Consider the following 20,883-nt stretch of genomic DNA (forward strand, 5'->3'; position numbering starts at 1 on the left):
CTGCGCTTTCCATTAACTGCTGCGTCCTCTCAAAGGGTACGCTTCTCGTGTCAAGCCAGCCGGCCTGTCGCTGCGGCTTGCTGTTAAATCAGGCGCTAGCTCGTACATGACTAATTGACTTGTGCGCTTTATTCACCGTATTTATTTCAGCTGTATGTTTCCCACTTCTTAGTATTTGACAGAGCTCTTCTAGCAATGCTCTTGAAGTAGCAGCTGATCAAGTGTCTTATCGGCAGGGACTTATTCTGGCATTTTTTTTTTTCCTGAAATGAATACCACAACTGCTTTGGCATGTAATATGTTTACTGTTTGGGAGAAGGGTATAAATATGACACCACTCAACAAGTTTATTTTCTAGGGCTAGACTGGCGGGCTAGGAGGGATCATGTCTTCAGATGTTAAATTACTAGTGGATGTAGTAACAGTGGTGACATGTTCAATGGCTGCTTTCATTGAAGATTCATGCGTGTGTCTCGTCTTGTTTTTTTTCTTTTATGTGTTTTATGCAGGGTTTAAAAGGCGACCCTGGATCTCCCGGTTTAAGTGGACCCAAGGGTGACAAAGTAAGTACAAACTCCGAAATCCTTTACTCGTCGGTAGTCAAGAAGGGGAACGTGCAGTGCCTTTATGAAATATTGAGACCCCCAATCTCATTTTTCTTATGTTGCAGCCTTTTGTTCAAATCATTTCAATTTTTTTTTTCTCCACATCAAGCAACGTGGCTGCAGGTTTTCATTCTAACCATCTTCTTAATTAGTGACCAGTTTTTGCTGCCAATTACTTCTTTTTAATTAATTTGACTCAGGCCCTTTAGTTGTTTCTTTTTTCCTTAATTAGCAGCCAGACAATAATGAGACACAAAACAAGCCGCCACATCACACAATATCTGAAAATAAAGAAAGGTGACAGTCTCAGTAAGGTTGATCTCTCAACTCACCACAACACTTTGACGATATTCTTATGAAAAACAGAAAATTAACAGTTTTGGAAATGTCTGCTGTGGCAGAACGAGAGCAACAACAAGCCGTGGAATTAAATAACGGGTTTAATTAACAGCAAGAATTGGCTTCTCATTAAGAAACTGGTTGGAGTTTGAAGCCCCAGTTTAGCTGCTCATCTGTTGGCTCGCTTCACGTCTCATTTCTGTTTGGCTGCATTTTAATGAGGAAACAAATCAATTCAGAGGACCGAATCCTTCTAACAGGGCTATTAAAATGGGAATTAGCAGTGAAAACAGGTCACTGATTAGGAAAAGGGTTAGAATGAAAACCTGTAGCCGCTGCGGCCCTCTAGGCCTGGAGTTCGACACCCTGGGCTATAAGAAGATGAGGAAAAAACTCTGAAAAAACCTTTGTAGGGAAAAAATGGAAGAAACCTTGGGAAAGGCAGTTCAAAGAGAGACCCCCTTCCTGTTAGATTGGGCGTGCAGTGGGTGTCAAAGCAAAGGGGGTCAATACAATCCAATACACAGAAGAGAGCACAAGTCATCCTCAATACAATATAAGAGTGCAATAGGAATATTACAAGTACAGAGCAGAATTCAACAGTACAGGGTGGTCCAGATCTAATTAGGCAATTTTCATTACGCTATAACTTATTAAGTTTATTACATAGAGAATTCACAACTGAATGGAGGACAAGTGGGACATCCATCCATCCATTTTCTAACCCGCTGAATCCAAATACAGAGTCACGGGGATCCGCTGGAGCCAAACCCAGCCAACACAGGGCAGGAACCAATCCTGGGCAGGGTGCCAACCCACCACAGGACACACACAAACACACCAAGCACACACTAGGGCCAATTTAGAATCACCAATCCACCTAACCTGCATGTCTTTGGACTGTGGGAGGAAACCCACACAGACACGGGGAGAACATGCAAACTCCACGCAGGGAGGACCCGGGAAACGAACCCGGGCCTCCTAACTGCGAGGCAGCAGCGCTACCACTGCGCCACCATGCCGCCCACAAGTGGGACATTACATGGAAAATCAGTGAATTAATTCACTGTACTTCCATTTTCATTTATTACAAGATTTTTCAAACAATTCTTTTGTCTTGCATTGTTTTCCTGCATTGCATTAAAAGTTGCATAATTAGGTCTGGACCACCCTATAGATTACGGGTGTCGAACTCCAGGCCTGGTGGGCTGCAGTGGCTACAGGTTTTCATTCTAATCACCTTCTTCATTAGTGACCAGTTTTTGCTGCTAATTAACTTCTTTCGCTTTAGTTTTAATTAACTTGACTCAGGCCCCTTAGTTGTCTCTTTTTTTTAATTAGCAGCCAAACAATAATGAGACACAAAACGAGCCGCCACGTGACCAGCTCACCTGTGCCCGTCACACAATATCTGAAAATAAAGAAAAGTGAAGGTCTCCGTAAGGTTGATCTCTCAGGTCACCAAAACAGAAAATCGACCAGTTTTGGAAATGTCCGCTGTGGCAGAATGAGAGCAGCAACAGGCCAGAAAATTAAATAACAGGCTTAATTAACAGCGAGAATCAGCTTCTCATTAATAGATTGGTTGGAGTTTGAACTCCCAGTTTAGCTGCTCATCTGTTGGCTCGTTTCACATCTCATTTCTGTTTGGCTGCCATTTCATGAAGAAACGAATCAATTCAGAGGACTGAATCCTTATAAACAGGGCTATTAAAATGAAGGGAAAGGGAGTTAATTAGCAGTAAAAATTGATTAGGAAAAGGGTTAGGGAATGAAAACCTGCAGCCACTACGGCCCTCCAGGCCTGGAGTTTGACACCCATGCTATAGATGATATCCCCTAATACGATTTGGATCAAACCTAACTTGTCTTCCAGTCCCAACAACTGAAAAACAACCCCATATCATGACGTCGCTACCACCGTGCCTCAACAGTGGAAATGGTATTGTACTGGTGATTTTGGTTGTGGTAGAAATTTAACAACTTATTAAAGAAAGAAGCGTCCTCTAGCAGGAAACATCAGTTATCAGGCAGGAGAAAAGCTGTTCATGGTATCTTTTAATTACTCCTCAGCTAAATGCCTTGGAAGGAGCATTCTTCAAAAGCAGTCTGGTACAGCCTGGTCAGGATGGTCAGAGAAACAAAGAATTTTTATAAACTACTCAATTTACATACAGTGTCAGAGAGGTGAAATAGAGAGTGCAGGCAGAGTGGAGAAGAGTGTCAGGAGTGATTTGTGACAGACGGGTATCAGCAAGAGCGAAAGGGAAGGTCTACAGGACGGTAGTGAGGCCAGCTGTGTGATATGGGTGGGAGACGGTGGCACTGACCAGAAAGCAGGGGACAGAGCTGGAGGTGGCAGAGTTAAAGATGTTAAAATCTGCATTGGGTGAGACGAGGATGGATAGGGTTAGAAATGAGAACATCAGAGGGTCAGCTCAGGTTGGATGGTTTGGAGACAAAGCCAGAGAGGTGAGATCGTGTTGGTTTGGACCTGTGCAGATGAGAGATGAGGGGTATATTGGGAGAAGGCTACTAAGGATAGAACTGACAGGAATGAGGAACAGAGGAAGGCCTAAATGAAAGGTTTATGGATGTGCTGAGAGAGGACATGCAGGTGATGGGGGTAACAGAGCAAGATGACGAGGACAGGAAGATATGGAAGAAGATGATCCGCTGTGGCAACCCCTAACTGGAGCAGTCGAAAGAAGAACAAAACCTGAGTTGTAAGGAATAGGAAAAATGTGGCAAATAGAATCAATATCATTTGAACGTAAGATATGCATACTTGCCAAGGGAGGAGAGAAGGAGAAAACCTCCAGCCGACTGGAGAACAGAAACTTCTAGATGTCCCATGGGGCTTTGGAATGCAGAAATTCAAAATCTGGTCAGGTCAAGTCAAGTGGCTTTATTGTCCTACCTTCCAAACACGTATTGCAGCATACAGTGTGGCACGAAATAACGACACCGGACGAGTGTGAGATAAATGAAGATATTATAATAGATAAATAAATAAGTAAATAGGTAGTAATTATTGAAATAGAAATAAATAATACACTAACGTTAGTAATAATAAATAGTAGCAGGAAACAAATGTACTGCATATATAAATTCACTACTAGGGGCAGATCTGAGGCCAGGGGGGCAGCGCAGAGTTCAGAGTCTGGGCAGCCAAGGGGTAGAAGCTGTTGGAGTGCCTGGTAGAAATGTTTTGTAAGCTACAGAACCTTCTGCCAGATGGAAGTGGGATAAAGAGACCATGGGAGTGACCCTTCACAATGTGGATATAAAACGATTTACAAAATGGAGAGCAGAGCCGAGAGGAGCCAACAATCCATTGTAGGACCTTATGGTTGCAGTTATTGTCTGGTTGCTATACCATCTGACCACCATTCCCTTCCTGAGCCCCTTACAATATTCTAATTGTAGTACAAGAAGATGGTGGTCCAAATTCTTCAGCTTCCCAAGCATTCTTGACACACAAAATGAAAGTCAATATACCTGGAAAGCCAAGGGCATGTCTAGGGACTCTGAGGGCCCCGAGGCCCTCTAACTCATCCTCTCCCCAGTCTCGACATGGTAAAATCTATTAGCGATATTTTACCGTAAAACATGATAAAGAGCAGCAGCCATAAGCAATGGCACCCCTGTTGGTTCTCCAACTCTCTCACCATAAGAGTTCAGCTTTCCAGTCCAATGCCTTAGCAAAACTCGACAACACAGCCTGAGCTCGGCTACGCGGGAAGAGCAGCAAAATGATTTGCTTCTTTGTGAAACACTGTAAATCCTCGGTTTGATTGATCTTTTTTTTTGTTTTATTTCACAGGGTGATGAAGGAAGACCGGGCCCACCTGGCTTAACCGTAAGTAAATTTATTGATTGTGTGCTTTGGAGTCTGCCGACAGATGCAAAAATTCAATTCATCGTGACAGTGAATATTCTGCAAGCATTTCAGCCTTATGTGTAATTCATGTTAATATCTTGGAGCTCCACACACACAATACTGGAGCATAGGGGTCGACTGTATCTACTGTATATATAATGGTGGCTTGGTGTCACTGAGCATGTGTATCGCCCTGTCTTCCTCCCAGTAAGTTAGCCCATGTCAACACCATTCTTTCCCAGTTCTAAGCTCCCCTATCCTGTGGTTGTAGAAATGATTTTCAGGGCAGACACAGAAATTTGCTGGGGATTCAGGACTGTCTAAGGGAATTCCTGAGGGAACTCCCACGTGTCCCAGCATTTGTGTCCATCAGCTTCCTCTTAAAATCCTAAACCATCACACAAGGTAGCAGGAATCTACAATATGTGTAAACTGATGGGCCTCCACGCTGCTTCTTAGGCAGATGAATTGACTTTCTCTTGGTGTCAGTAGTGGGATCTGAACCCACAAAGCCCAAAATCTTAACCACTATGCCACAACTTTCCTTTAGGAATGACTGTAATCTAATTGGAGCACAGCGCTATAACTTAAAGCAACTAAGAGTATCATTCAGATGCAAGGACTACAGTTTCGTAATCATAGCAGTGTTTTCTTGTCACAAATAGCCGGCCATACGTTTCACTAAATATTACTCAGCACTTTCAAATAGCAAAAAGAAAAAAATGTCGAGACACTACTAGTTGAGATCTCTGCTGAAACTCTGTGGAAGAAAATTATTTGAAACAGACACCCACCACCATGACAATGCTCCGATTTAAACAATAAAACACAGGCAGGAGAAAGTGTCAATCATTATTCTTAATCTAAATCTCGCAAGAGGAAAAACTTCATATTAGCGTTTTTGCAAAGAAAAAAGTGTTCTCTGCGCTCTATTTATACAAATCATTGATTAGGTCACCACTCAAAAAAGGAATTCATTACGTGATCAGAAAACTTTTCACATGGTTGGCTACACACAGTTGCTAACGGGACATGAGAAACATTGATACCTTAAATAACTACAATCAACCACAACAACTAGGTTGATTTATAGTCCTTTTAGCTTGTGGTGTATGTGACTTATTAAATGTATTATTTTTATTTTAGGAGACATGTAATTTTCTGCTATCTGTTATCCTGTTTTCTAAAAAAAAAAAAAAAGAACAATGGCCTAATTTTCTTTTAATCCAGCTGGATACAAAAACAGGAAACTTAATATAAATCTATATATACTCAGCAAAAAAAGAAACGTCCCTTTTTCAGGACTGTGTATTTCAACAATAATGTTTTAAAAATCCAAATAACTTTCCAGATCTTCATTGTAAAGGGTTTAAACAATGTTTTCCATGCATGTTCAATTAACCATAATCAATTAATTAACATGTACCTGTGGAATGGTCGTTAAGACCTTAACAGTTTACAGAAAGTAGGCATTTAAGGTCACAGTTCTAAAAACGCAGGACACTAAAGAGACTTGTCTACCGACTGTGAAAGATGCCCAGGGTCCCTGCTCATCTGCGTGAACGTGCATTAGGCATGCTGCAGGGAGGCATGAGGACTGCTGATGTGGCTAGGGCAATAAATTGCCATGTCCGCACTGTGAGACGCCTAAGACAGCGCTACAGGGAGACAGGAAGGACAGCTGATCATCCTCGCAGTGGAAGACCACGTGTAACAACACCTGCACAGGATCGGTACATCCGAATATCACACCTGCGTGACAGGTACAGGATGGCCACAACAACTGCCGAGTCACACCAGGAACACACAATCCCTCCATCAGTGCTCAGACTGTCCGCAATAGGCTGAGAGAGGCTGGACTGAGGGCTTGTAGGCCTGTTGTAAGGCAGGTCCTTACCAGACATCACCAGCAACAACGCCGCCTATGGGCACAAACCCACCTTCGCTGGACCAGACAGGAGTGTCAAAAAGTGCTCTTCACTGATGAGTCCCGGTTTTGTCTCACCAGGGGTGATGGACGGATTCGTGTTTATCGTCGAAGGAATTGAGCACGTCTGGGACCTGTTGGATCGCAGGGTGAGGGCTAGGGCCATTCCCCCCAGAAATGTCCAGGAACTTGCATGTGCCTTGGTGGAAGAGTGGGGTAACATCTCACAGCAAGAACTGACAAATCTGGTCCAGTCCATGAGGAGGAGATGCACTGCAGTACTTCAAGCAGCTGGTGGCCACACCACATACTGACTGGTACTTTTGATTTTGAGCCTCCCTTCATTCAGGGACACATTGTGAAACATTTTTAGTTTATGTCTTATGGTGTTGACTCTTTTAGTGTTCATACAAATATTTACACATTAAGTTTACTGAAAGTTAAAATAGTTGAAAGTCAGAGGACATTTCTTTTTTTGCTGAGTATATATAAATATAAATTTATATATATATATATGTGTGTATATATATATATATACTGTATATGTATATATGCTGTATATATATATATATATATATATATATATATATATATATATATATATATATATATATATATATATATATATATATAGTGACACTAGGGGTTGCTGTTGCCCCGTGAAACCCCCTAGACAAATGTCCAGACACCAGGTAAAAGTATCAGAAATAATTTCTTCTTTCTGATATTGTGCCACAGTAGACGCCACAATCACCACCTTAAGCCAATAAATCAATAATAATACAATAATAATAACAATAAAGATCCTCCTCTTCTCCCAGCAGCTCCGTCACTCCACCTCCCAACTCCTGCTCAGCTTGCTGGGTTTCCTGTAGTCTTTTAAATAGTCCATGACCCGGAAGTGCTCCTGTCCTTCAGTCAGTTGAAGATTCATATTTTTCTTCAGCCCAGAAGTACTTCTGTTCTTCCATCCTCGTGACTTGGGAGTACTTCCGGGCTATGGGGAAAATAGAAATCCTTGTTTAAAAGAGACCGGTGGTTGTTGGAGACCGGCTTTTATTTGCCTCGCAGACGGAATGGTGATGGGTAAACAGGGTTCATTTGGCAATAAAATACGGTATGGTACCGTATTTACGGTCACAAAATGTAGGCAACAACACTGGATGAACATTTCAGGATTTAATGAAATTTTTAGTACAGCAGTACGGTCTTATTAAAGCAGTATGCAGTACGGTACTACCGTAAGCATGAAAAACAGGTACGGTAGACGTCAACTTTCTTTCCAGTGATGCCACCAGCACTGGCCTGCACCAGTACGAATTTCGCACGAAAGCGCTCATCAGCCCGACAAGTCCCCTGCGTTACATAAGGGAATGCAATAAGCTACAAACTCACACATATACGTATACATTACGACATGAGACTGGATAAGATACAATAAAGTACTTACCATCTACTCGTCGTCTGAATAGGTAATGATTGCTTCGTTATTTGCGAGTTCTTCTTCATCTTCCTCTTCTTGTGATGGCAATACAGGTACTCCCATTGCTTGTTGTCGTGCAGTAATCAGTTTTATCAGGATTAACGTGTCGAAGATGGCATTTTCATGTTCTTCCCGCTACCTCTGCCCTCCCTGTGGGGTTATGATTGACGTGGAGACGAAAGGGCAAAATGTACACAAAGAAATTTCTTTTTGACTTTCTCGCTTCCTCGATAGCATCCAACAAAAAAACATTTTTAACACGAAAAGGTACTTACCGTATGATTCACTGCAGGAGGGCGGTAGCCCAGGTGGTACGAAAAGAGGATTAGCGTACGAAAAAGGCGGTGGGTCATTGGAGATCGGCGTTTACTACAGACAGGCGCTTAAAGGAGACCGGCTACTATTAGAGACCGGCGTCTATTTGTCGCGACATCTCTTCAAACCCGGCGTTTATTGGAAACAGGCGTCAATAAGAAGCCGGCCACTACTAGACGATATATGGTATACTGAGTATATATATATATGGAAGTGAAGGTCTGTGATACGGTTTGCATATTTGCAGCTGGAGATCCACAAAGGGAGAAAATGAATCACGTATCATAAAGCAGTTTTTATTCCTGAGCTTATTATTACTATTATTATTGTTATCTATCTATCTATCTATCTATCTATCTATCTATCTATCTATCTATCTATCTATCTATCTATCTATCTATCTAAAGTAGGTTTTATTCCTGAGCTTTCAGCCCCTGCCAGGAGCCTTCATCAGAGGATAATGCTTAGATATACAAGAAGGTCAGTGTGTTCAGGGGGGTGGGTATTGGTCGTAATGTTTTATTTATTATGAATATGTTCTTCTTAAGTTCGCATACGCTGGGTTTATGTCCAAATGTCTGTTAATGGCATTTTCGTCTGAGAGCCAATATTCAGCCAGTTCTCTGGCACTTTTAATACTGGCCTTAAATCTTACTTGTACATTGCAAACATATGCAAACTTAAGAAGAGGAACATCCTCATATATATATATATATATAATTCACTAAGGCAAGACACCCATGGAAAACACGCCGGAAGGGGCGTGGATTCACTAATCTGCCAACAAGTAAGACACCTATGGCGCATGCAGAGAGGAGCCACGCCCACCAACTCCAAGACCATTGGATACGACGACAACTCGCAGAGCCACGCCACAATTCATGCGCGACACAGAAAGAACAGCGTCATTTATATTCATCTGTCGCGGAGGCCTCATGTACTTCTGAGCCACCTTGACTTTTCATAGAGGCATGTTTCTCGCGGAGGTGAGTCGCCATATGCAGCGTGTGAAACGGTTTGCGAGGGGTATCCCATGGAATCCTTAAAACAATCCTTTACAACTGAGGTTAAAACACAATGAAGTGAGCAGTCTTTAAAAACCGACTTTTCGGTTACGACGCACAACCTCGTGCACCATAGCAAACTGTTTTACACGCTACATACAGCAATTCGCATCCAAGACAAACGTGTCTTCTTCACTCATGGACAGTTATATGTTGCTCTCTCCAGAGTTCTATCTTTTCATTCACTTTCTGTTGTATCCTCAAACCCTCCCTTTTTAGACAACTGTGTCTTTCCAGAAGTGTTCAACCATCAATAAATAATTATGCGACGTTTGTTATGCCGCGGGTTCACTATTGTGTTGTATTTTGCTCTCTCCAGAGTTCCATCTTTTCATTCACTTACTGTTGTATTCTCACACTAACCTGTTTTAGACAACCATGTCTTTCCAGAAGTGTTTACCATTCAATAAATAATTATGCATGAGATTGAGCGTGTGTCTACCCGGCGTGGGTAAGCCGTTGAACCCCATTCGGGCTGCAAACCATGGAATTCCCACTAAGTGCGACTCATACGCTCCCACTGTTTTCGTCCCTACCCTTTGTACACACCGCCCTCCCACCTCGCTACTACCGTGGTCGGGTGTCTTGGTGGATTATATTTAGAAAAGCAGCCAAAACCGCACAGAGCAATGAAATGTCTACGTGAGTCACAGGTGCTTAAGTGACAAGTTGGAGGTGGACACTTGAGCGGGCAGTGCATACTGAACGAGAAATCAGCAGACTAGCATGACGGACAGAGCTGAATGGACGTCCTTCTCTCCTCCCGTTCCACACTCCGCGACTAAGTGCCGTGCACCCCCATCCCTCCGTCTAGCAGGAGAAGTTGTGAAGGCGGTCCGCCAGTTTTCAGTCACGGACGATTGTGTGTTGGTTCGTTCCGTGCATTGTTATAAAGTGTTGCTTTTCTTGCTGATTTATTACATTACCGATTTTTCAAATGTTAATTTTCTCCCTGTGCTTAAAAATCATTAAAAAAAACGGCCTGATTATGCGGCGTATGGTACGCCGCAGGTTGGCTAGTAATAAATAAAACTTTACAACCAACACCCTCCTAACCCCACCTCATTACCTTCACCTCCCCCTGTACACACTCACCTACCCCCCCAACCCGCCTTATTTTGCTATATATTGCTTTTGATTCTTGTATGTCTAATCATTATCCTCTGGTAATAATAATAATAGTAATAATAAGCTCAGGAATAAAAACTGCTTTATGATATGTGATTCATTCTCTCCCTTTGTGGATCTCCAGCTGCAAATATGCAAACCGTATCACAGACCTTCGCTTCCATATATATATATATATATATACTGTATGTATATATATTATATATATATATAGTACATATATTCTGTGTATATATATATATATATATATATATATATATATATATATATATATATATATACTGTATATAAATTGTCACAAATATCAAGATGCTGCTTGGAAAACCTCAGCCTATTGTGTTCATTTGCTGAGATTTCTGCTGGAACCCAAGAGAAGACCCTTGTGAGACCACCAGGGTGTTTTTTTCATCGGTTGAAAAAAATCTGAGAAGCAGGAGACAAAGAACACGTCGCCATTTCATTTCTTTCTGATCTCGTCGTCTAGGAGAAACCATAAAGATATGAAGGAGATGGCTTTTCTGATTTTTTTTATTCCGATGGTCTGTCTTGGCTGTTTTCCGGTGGTGCTTTGTGCCCTGTTCACTCCAATGGAAAGCGCCAGAGGGGGCACGATTATTTTTTAAAATTCATAGTAAATGCTAAACTTTGGAGGACAATTTCGCATGACATGTTTGTGAAGCGATAACTTGGACTTGAAAAATACCAAACGTATCCTTTAACTTATGCTTAGCGTTTGAATTTCCCTGTAACACGCAATTCTTTTTTATTATGGTTTCTACGTGTGAAGAATTCCCATTTATTTTCATAATATTGTTTTTGTTTATGTGTATGTCTTGAAAATGCTGCCAGGAAATGTCGGCTTTTAATGGGAGCTGCCATAGCTGTTATGATTGCTAGAGGGCTCGAAGTCTCACCGGGTGACGTCACTGGTATTTCAACTGCTGCTGCACATCCTTCTTTGTACAACTTTGTTCTGTCGTCCATCCAGACTTTCTCAGTTACGCCAGTTTACAAGGATTAGGAATGTGAGAGCCAAATAAAGAAAGAATGTGACAACATAAAATGGAGAGTCCAAAAGAATGAACTTGACACTTTTGTTGATTTATCTGTGGGGCTGCTTTTCATTCTCGGTGTCATACCCGCGGTGCTCTTTCTTCTCTGATGACTCTCTTCTCCTCTGCCTTTTCCAGTTTTACCTTTCTTCTTTGGCAACCCTCAAGATGCTTGTGACTTTATGTCATGGCCCTGTTATAATACAGCCGTCCCTTTATAACTAGTAGGGTCACACAGAGATGACACTTTAGCTTGAGATATCTTTGGCTTTCTTGTGTTAGGGCGTTACTAGTTTGTTTCTTTTGACACCTTTTGTGGTCCAAGTCACCTTAACAGCATCATAAGCCCCTGGGTAAATTAGTGTGCTGAGACCCCAGAAATGTACATAGGCATCAGAAATGTCATGGGCCCCTATGCTCCCAGGACCCCCGGCCAGTGCCCATATGTTAAGACAGCCCTGTTTGAGGTCATTTTATGGTTCGGATTTTGCTCTTTTGTCTATTTCACATTCTGATCTCAGCCTTTGTCAGATATTTGTCTCTTGTACAGTCAAGAAGATTGGGTCACGCTAGATTAAAAAGTGAGGTGATGATTAGTGAGCAGCAGGATGGTTTCATTCCAAGAAAGAGCACCACAGATGTGATGTTTGCTCTGAGGATGTTGATGGAGACGTTTAGAGAAGGCCAGAAGGAGTTGCATTGCGTCTTTGTGGACCTGGAGAAAGCAAATGACAGGGTGAATAGAGAGGAGCTGTGGTATTGAATGAGGAAGTCGGGAGTGGCAGAGAAGTATGTAAGAGTTGAAAAGGATATGAACGAGGGAAGTGTGAGATCTGCGGTAGGAGTGACGGATGCATTCAAGGTGGAGGTAGGATTATATCAGGGATCAGCTCTGAGCCCTTTCTTATTTGTAATGGTGATGGACAGGTTGACAGACGAGATTAGACAGTCCCGTGGACTGTGATGTTTGCTGATGACATTGTGAATTGATAGTGAGGGTAGGGAGCAGGTTGAGGAGACCCTGGAGAGGTAGAGATCTGCTCTAAAGAGGAGAGGAATGAAGGTCAGTAGGACCACCAAGACAGAATACATGTGTGTAAATGAGAGGGAGGTCAGTGGAATGGTGAGGATGAAGGGAGTAGAGTTGGCGAAGGTGGAGTTTAAATACTTGGGATCAACAGTTCAGAGTAACAGGGATTGTGGAAGAGAGGTGAAGAAGAGAGTGCAGGCAGGGTGGAGTGGGTGGAGAAGAGTGTCAGGAGTGATTTGTGACAGACGGGTATCAGCAAGAGTGAAAGGGAAGGTCTATATGACGGTAGTGAGACCAGCTGTGTTATATGGATTGGAGATGGTGGCACTGACAAGACAGCAGGAAACAGAGCTTGAGGTGGCAGAGTTAAAGATGTTAAGATCTTCATTGGGTGAGATGAGGATGGACAAGATTAGAAATGAGAACATTAGAGGGTCAGCTCAGGTTGGATGGTTTGGAGACAAAGTCAGAGAGGCGAGATCATGTTGGTTTGGACATGTGCAGAGGAGAGATGCTGGGTATATTGGGAGAAGGGTGCTAAGGATAGAGCTGCCAGGGTAGGAGAGAAGAGGAAGGCCCAAGAGAAGGTTTATGGATGTGGTGAGAGAGGACATGCAGGTGATGGGGGTGACAGAACAAAATGCAGAGGACAGAAAGGTATGGAAGAACATGATCCACTGTGGTGACCCCTAACAGGGGCAGCTGAAAGAAGAAGGAGAAGACAACAGTCAGGTCCATAGCTATTTGGACAGTGACACAATATTTACACTTTTTGCCTCTGTACGCCACCATAATGAATTTAGAATGAAAAAATCATTATGTGAATGTGATGTGCAGACTTTCAGCTTTAATTTAACGGGTGTTTTGTTTTGTTCTCCATTACTCTCCTTTCCCCTTTTGTATTATTAATGTGTAGCCTTTGTCAGAATGCCTCAAATCTCACAGACTTACCACTCTTTATAAGGTACTCGCTGAAATACCCGGCATTGCCCAGGTGGAAAATAACGTTTTTTTTTTTTTTAAATTGTTTAAGAAAAATATAATTTAAAAAAAACACATCTTTACAGATTAAGTTTTGTTTTGTGGTGTAGTAGTAAGTTTTTACGTGCAGAATTTTTGATGACGATGAAGAAAGCCAATTAAATTAATATTATTATTAGGTTGATTTTATTCTGTTACCACTACAACATTGTTACAATATGAATAATGCAAGATAAAAATATAGTTAACAAAAACAAATATTAAACGACAAACAAATAATATTATGGATTTTTCATGATAAAACTGTCGGTTGCTTTTACAGAGCGCACCAGAAACGTTCCAAGCGTCAACTGGGTGATCACATACATACATACAAGACCGCCAGACTGTCTGCTTTATATATAAGATTGTGGCTAATTGTTGGAGAGGTGTTCATTGGAAGGTGCTTTGTGGAATACAAACTCTTTATTGTATTTACAGTATATTCTTATATTGTGGACTGGCATGTATTGCTGTGTCTGTGGCTCTCTGGCGCCCACTTGTGGTTACTAAGCGTTAACTGGATTATAACATACAAGACCGCCAGATTGTTACACTCTGCTTTATATATAAGATTGTAGTATATAATTTCTCCCCATCTTCCCTTCTGCATTTACAGCCTCAGGCAATCACATGGAGTAAAGAACAAGCAGGAGTTAAGTTACAACTTTAAATAATGTACCGTATATCTTCCAATAGTAGCCCCGGCGTTTATTCAAAAAATTATTCGGACGGCCCAGCATTTAAAAGAGACCGGCAGTTGTTGGAGACCGGCTATTACTCGCCTCGCAGACGGAATGGTGATGGGTAAACGGGGTTCATTTGGCAGTAAAATACGGTATGGTACCGTATTTACGGTCACAAAATGTAGGCAACAACACCGGATGAACATTTCAGGATTTAATTAAATTATCAGTACAGCAGTACGGTCTTATTAAAGCAGTATGCAGTATGGTACTACCGTAAGCATGAAAAACAGGTACGGTAGACGTCAACTTTCTTGCCAATGATGCCACCAGCACTGGCCTGCACCAGTACGAATTTTGAACGAAAGCGCTCATCAGCCCGACAAGTCCCCTGCGGAACATAAGGAAATGCAATAAGCTCCAAACTCACGCATACACGTATATACGTATACATTACGACATGAGACTGGATAAGATACAATAAAGTACAGTACTTACCATCTACTCGTCGTCTGAATAGGTAATGATTGCTTCGTTATTTGCGAGTTCTTCTTCATCTTCCTCTTCTTGTGATGGCAATACAGGTACTCCCATTGCTTGTTGTCGCGCAGTAATCAGTTTTATCAGGATTCACGTGTCAAAGATGGCATTTTCGTGTTCTTCCCACCACCTCTGCCCTCCCTGTGGGGTTATGATTGACGTGGAGACGAAAGGGCAAAATGTACACAAAGAAATTTCTTTTTGACTTTCTCGCTTCCTCGATAGCATCCGACGACAAATCATTTTTGACACGAAAAGGTACTTACCGGATGATTCACTGCAGGAGGGCGGTAGCCCAGGTGGTATGAAAAGAGGATTAGCGTACGAAAAAGGCGGTGGGTCATTGGAGATCGGCGTTTACTACAGACACTTAAAGGAGACCGGCTACTATTAGAGACTATTTGTCTCGACATCTCTTCAAACCCGGCGTTTATTGGAAACAGGCGTCAATAAGAAGCCGGCCACTACTAGAAGATATACGGTATTATTAATACTATTCATAAAATACCATAAACACTCGTGTTTAAGTCCGGTCCTGAAACCTGAAAAATCGATCGAAAATCAGACCCCGATTTCTACGCCCGTTCAAAAATACGACACTTAATTTTTTTATTTTTTTTTTACATCTTCTTGCTCATACACATCGAATTTTGTTGCAGCAGCGCAGTTACCAATTTCTTTCGACACTTCAATGACTTTTAATTTAAAAGCAGCTTCATATTTTCTTCTGATTGAACGCTCCATCGTAGATAAGGGATGCTCTTACGATAAAGGTGTATGAGGGTGTGAGATACAAAAAACACAAATCAGTGCAAACGTAGCTTCGGAATAGTTCGGGTTTTACCGTGTGGTCACGTTGGCACAATACACAGAAATAAAAAAGGCCGTGTGCTCCGTGGTTACTCTCTCAGGTGGGCGTCAGCATATCATAATCTCTTGGACCAATAGCGGGAGTTTTCTGCATTCGACTTATACGACCGACATTATAAAATACTGGAAATTATACGATAAAATCAAGCCCCGACTTATCCACGGGAGAATGTAAACTTGAGTATATACAGTAATAATAATAAGCAAAGAATATGTGAATATTGGCAACCATACAACCTGATCAATGCTGATGTGTATTTTCAGGCGTCACACACACTTGTCCGTTACTTTAAATGTCTCCAGTTGAGTCCTCATTTTTTGGTCAGCTTTCTTCAGAACAGGCCGCATGCCTGTCTCAATATGGCTGCCGAGCTGTGCTCTTCATTGTGTTGTCCTTTTCAGTTCATGGTGTGTGTGAGACGCTCCTTCATGGCGATGGTGTGTGTGTGTGTGTGTGTGAGAGACAGAGGGGAGGGGTAAAGCAGCCAATTTATAGACTCTCTGTCCAAACCCTACAGCCAATAGGGCATCATGGTACTTAATGGCTTCAGGCAACTTCAGACCAATAGAATTCTGGTGCGACACAATGGGTTCCACACCTGCCCTCAGTACCATTTGTGAAGGTGAAGCTTGCCAGTGTGCTAGTTGGCATCCATGGGGGTTGATTGAGAGGGTCCTGCAGAGAATCACTTGCCAAACTGACCCTGTCATAAAATTACAAAGACTCAGTCCTAATGACTTGGGGGGGTGCTCTTAACCATCAAACCATTGCTGTTCTTATCAAGTTATCTAAGTTACAAATAAAGACATGCTAAATATTTATCAACTTATATACAAACTTTCACACCACAGCAATGAGTTTATGAAAAATTCAGGGTGAGTCAAAATTATGTTAACACTAATGGAATATTTTTATCTCGCCCACACCTTTCCAGGTCGATCGATAGGTCATGGTGGACCACTGCCATGGCCTCCACACTCCCCTGATTTTGACACCCTGTGATTTCTGGTTATGGGGTGTGGTGAACGAGCGTGTGAGTATAGCAGGAAAGTCTGTGATATCAATGACCTGAAGGACAGAATACGGACTGTGGTCTCGTCTATTCCCCGCAAAATGTGTGTCCGGGCATTTAAATGGTACTGCTGCTCATTGGTTTTTGTGTGTTGAACATGATGGCGAACAGGTTGAAACATTCCTGTAAATCATCTTGCACATATGAAGTATGTTTTGTGAATAAATTGTTTCCGCCATTCAAATGTTAACATAATTTTGACTCACCCTGTATTGTATGAACTGTTTAGGAATGACAGCCATTTTTCAGCATAGGTCCCCCATTTCTAGAGACTCAAAAGTATTTGGACATTTGACTGACAAGCTGTTCCGTAGCTGGGTGGGAGCAGGTCCCTCATTAACTATCAAGCAGGTAGAAGATCTGGAGTTGATTCCAAGTGTAAAATTTGCATTTGGACACTGTCACTGATCCAGGCATTTAATGACCTCTTAGGCACGCACATCAGCAGTGTGTCTGTCTGCGGAGAGAGTGTTGACCTCGTCGAGAGGTTTGCTTACCTCAGCCGTGACATTCATGTGTCTGGTGACTCTCCCTATGAAGTCAGTAGACAAGATTGGGAGAGTATGGGGGGTCATGAGGTCGCTGGAAAGGGTATCTGCAAAAGGATGAAGGTCCAAGTCTTTAGAGTCCTGGTGCTTCCTGTTTGTGAGACATGGACGCTATCCAGTGACCTGAGATGAAGACTGGACTCCTTCGGTACTGTGTCTCTCCAGAAAGTCCTTGGGTACTGTTGGTTTGACTTTGTGTTGCTTATGGAGTCCCGAATGAGGCACTGAGACCATTGTGAGAGAGCATTAGTTACAGCACTACGGCCATGTGTTGCGTTTTCCCCGAGGGTGATCCGGCTCATGAGATTCTCACTGTTGGGGACCAGAGTGGCTGGACCAGGCCAAGGGGTCGCCCATGTAACACCTGGCTGCAGCAGATAGATGGTCATTTCCGGAGGGTGGGACTGGACCACGTGTCTGCCTGGGGTGTTGCAATCCCGAGTTGCTTTGTCGTGTAGTGGGTGCGGCAACACGCTGTACCAGTGCATGCTCCCCAACTTGACTTGACATGACTGTGAACTCTGAAGAAAGAGCTGTCCATGCAAGTAAAAACAGGTCATCATTAGGCCAAGAAAACAAAACAAATCCTTTAGAGCAGGGGACGAACTCCAGGCCAGGAGGGCCACAGTGGCTGCAGGTTTTTCATTCTAACCCTTTTCCTAATCAGTTTTCACTCCTAATTAACTCCTTTTCCCTTCATTTTCATAGCCCTGTTTTTAAGGATTCAGTCCTCTGAATTGATTCCTTTCTTCATTAAATGGCAGCCAAACAGAAATGAGATGTGAAATAAGCCAATGGAAGACCAGCTAAATTGAGATTTCAAACTCCAACCAATCTCTTAATGAGAAGCTGATTCTTGCTGTTAATTAACCCCGTTATTTAATCCCATGGCTTGTTGCTGCTCTCATTCTGCCATAGCAGACATTTCCAAAGTTGTTGAGTTTTCTGTTTTTTCTAAGAACACCGTCAAGAAGTTTTGGTCAACCTGACCGAGACCATCACCTTCCTTTCTTTTCAGATATTGTGTGATGGGCATAGATGAGCTGGTCATGTGGTGGCTTGTTTTATGTCTTATTATTGTTTGGCTGCTAATTTAGGAAAAAGAGACAACAAAGGGGTCTGAGTCACGTCAATTAAAATTAAGTTAAAAGAAGTTAGTTAGCAGCAAAAACTGGTCACTAATGAAGAAGATGGTTAGAATGAAAACCTGCAGCCACTGTGGCCCTCCAGGACCAGAGTCTGACGCCCATGCTTTAGAGAGATAGTAGAAACACCAGAAGTGGGCAAATCAACCATTTGGTTCATTCTTAAAAAGAAGGAACACACTGGTGAGCTCAGCAACACCAGAAGGCCTGGACAATCATGGAAGACAACTGTGTTGGATGGTCACAGAATTCTGTCCTTGGCCTAAATCCCTTCACAACATTTAGGCAATTCAAGACCACTCTCCTGGAGGTAGACCTATCATTGTCAACATCTACAGTCAAGAGAAGACTTCATGAAAGTAAAGAGAGCAAGTTTACCACAAGGTGCAAACCACTCTTTAAGCCTCAAGCATATGAAGGACAGATTAGACTTTACCAGAGAACATTTTTAAAAGCCTGTCCAGTTCTGGAACAATTTTCTTTGGGAAACAAAGGAAACTAAGATCAATATGGGCTAGAGTGATGGGTAGAGAAGAGTATGGAGAAGAGAAGGAGTGGCTCATGACCCAATGAATACCTCATCATCTATGAGACATGGTGGAGCAGTGTTATGGCCTGATCATGCGTGGCTGCCAGTGGACGTCGGTCTCTGGTGTTTACTAATGACTGCTGGCAGAAGTAGCAGGATGATTTATGAAGTGTCCAGGGTGCCATACTGTCTTCTCAGAGTCTGATAGGATGACACTTCACAGTACAGATGGACGATGAGCCAAAACATCCTGGGACAGCAAACCAAGTGCTTTTCAACACATAGAAGTGGAATATTCATCACTCAACTGACCTCAACCCAACTGGACATGCAGTTCACCAAATGATGGCAGAAAGTCCAACGAACGAGCAGCACCAGAAGATGGCGGCAGTAAAGGCCTGGCAAACAACAACAATATTTATTTCTATAGCACATTTTCATACAAATAATGTAACTCAAAGTGCTTTACATGATGAAGAAAGAGAAAAAAAATAAGACAAAATTCATTAACATAGAATAAAAGTAAGGTCCAATGGCTAGGGAGGACAGAAAAAACAAAACAAATTCCAGACGGCTGGAGAAAAAATAAAATCTGCTGGGGTTCCAGACCATGAGACCGCCCAGCCCCCTCAGGGCAAAGCATCAGGAAGGTGGAAACCCAACCCTTGGAGAAGACCGTGGGCTCAGACTTCAGGCAGTCATTAACTGTTAAGAATTTTCAACCAAATATTGACAATGATCATTATATTCATGATTATGTTAGTTTGCCTAAATACATTTGAGGCCCTGAAAATAAGGGTATGAAAATGTCCGTCTTTCTTAAACGATTCCTACGATATTTTTGTTAAACCCCTTGAATTAAAGCTGAAAGTCTTCACCTTCATTGCTTCATTTCAAATCCATTGTGTTTCCGTACAGATCCAATATTATGAAAATGGCGTCACTGTCCAAATACTTGTGAACCTGGCTCTATTCATGTCCAGGTAGTAATTTGTTGTGGAGTGCGGTCATCCAAAGGATGACAAGTTCATACAATTGCAGCACTTTAGGGTGCCAAGCTGGCTGTCCCCTTTTACTGGACAATTGGACAAAGAAATAAAGCCATCTCATTGTAAACAGGTGGACGGATCTTCTTTCTGCATTGTTAATGTGCATAACATTTACTTGAATGGCTTGGCAGACATTTTTACCCAAAGCGACTTACTAAAAAGGTAAATTTAATCGAGTATCATTAGGCCTGGGCCTGTTTGTTCAGCAAGTGCAGTAGGACAGGTAACAAAAATGATTGCCACAAGTGAAAAGATGTAATAACTCATAAGTTTACAATCATAGATTAACAATCGAAAAAGCAATTCGACATAATGTAACATTAAATCACCCAACAAATTTTAATTTTTTTTTTCAGTCATTCAGACACATATTCACAAAAGAGATGGGTCTTCAGTTGCTTCTTAACTCTTTCAGGAGTGATGTCGACTTTTATCAAAAGGAGGAGTTGACGATGGTAATCGAATGTAAAATGTGACAGAACCAACCGTTATGTTTTAGTTGGACTCTCATTGCTAGAAGGAAAGTTAGATTCATTGGTTTTGACCAAGATTCCCTGCGCTTACGTGAGTATCAAGGCAAACAACAGCAGAAATGGC

General features: G+C 42.1%; 1 protein-coding gene across 2 annotated transcripts in view; it reads left to right on the plus strand.

The window, feature by feature from the left end:
• LOC120516453 (collagen alpha-1(XIX) chain) overlaps positions 1-20,883 on the plus strand; it is a 478,053-nt gene that overhangs the window by 165,898 nt on the left and 291,272 nt on the right. For both annotated transcript variants that reach the window (XM_039738131.1, XM_039738132.1), the window contains exons 13-14: positions 510-563; positions 4,771-4,806. In XM_039738131.1, coding sequence (XP_039594065.1) covers positions 510-563; positions 4,771-4,806 — 90 coding nt within the window. The remainder of the gene's footprint in view (positions 1-509; positions 564-4,770; positions 4,807-20,883) is intronic.

This window comes from Polypterus senegalus, chromosome 16, assembly GCF_016835505.1.
Source record: "Polypterus senegalus isolate Bchr_013 chromosome 16, ASM1683550v1, whole genome shotgun sequence".
NCBI lineage: Eukaryota > Metazoa > Chordata > Cladistia > Polypteriformes > Polypteridae > Polypterus > Polypterus senegalus.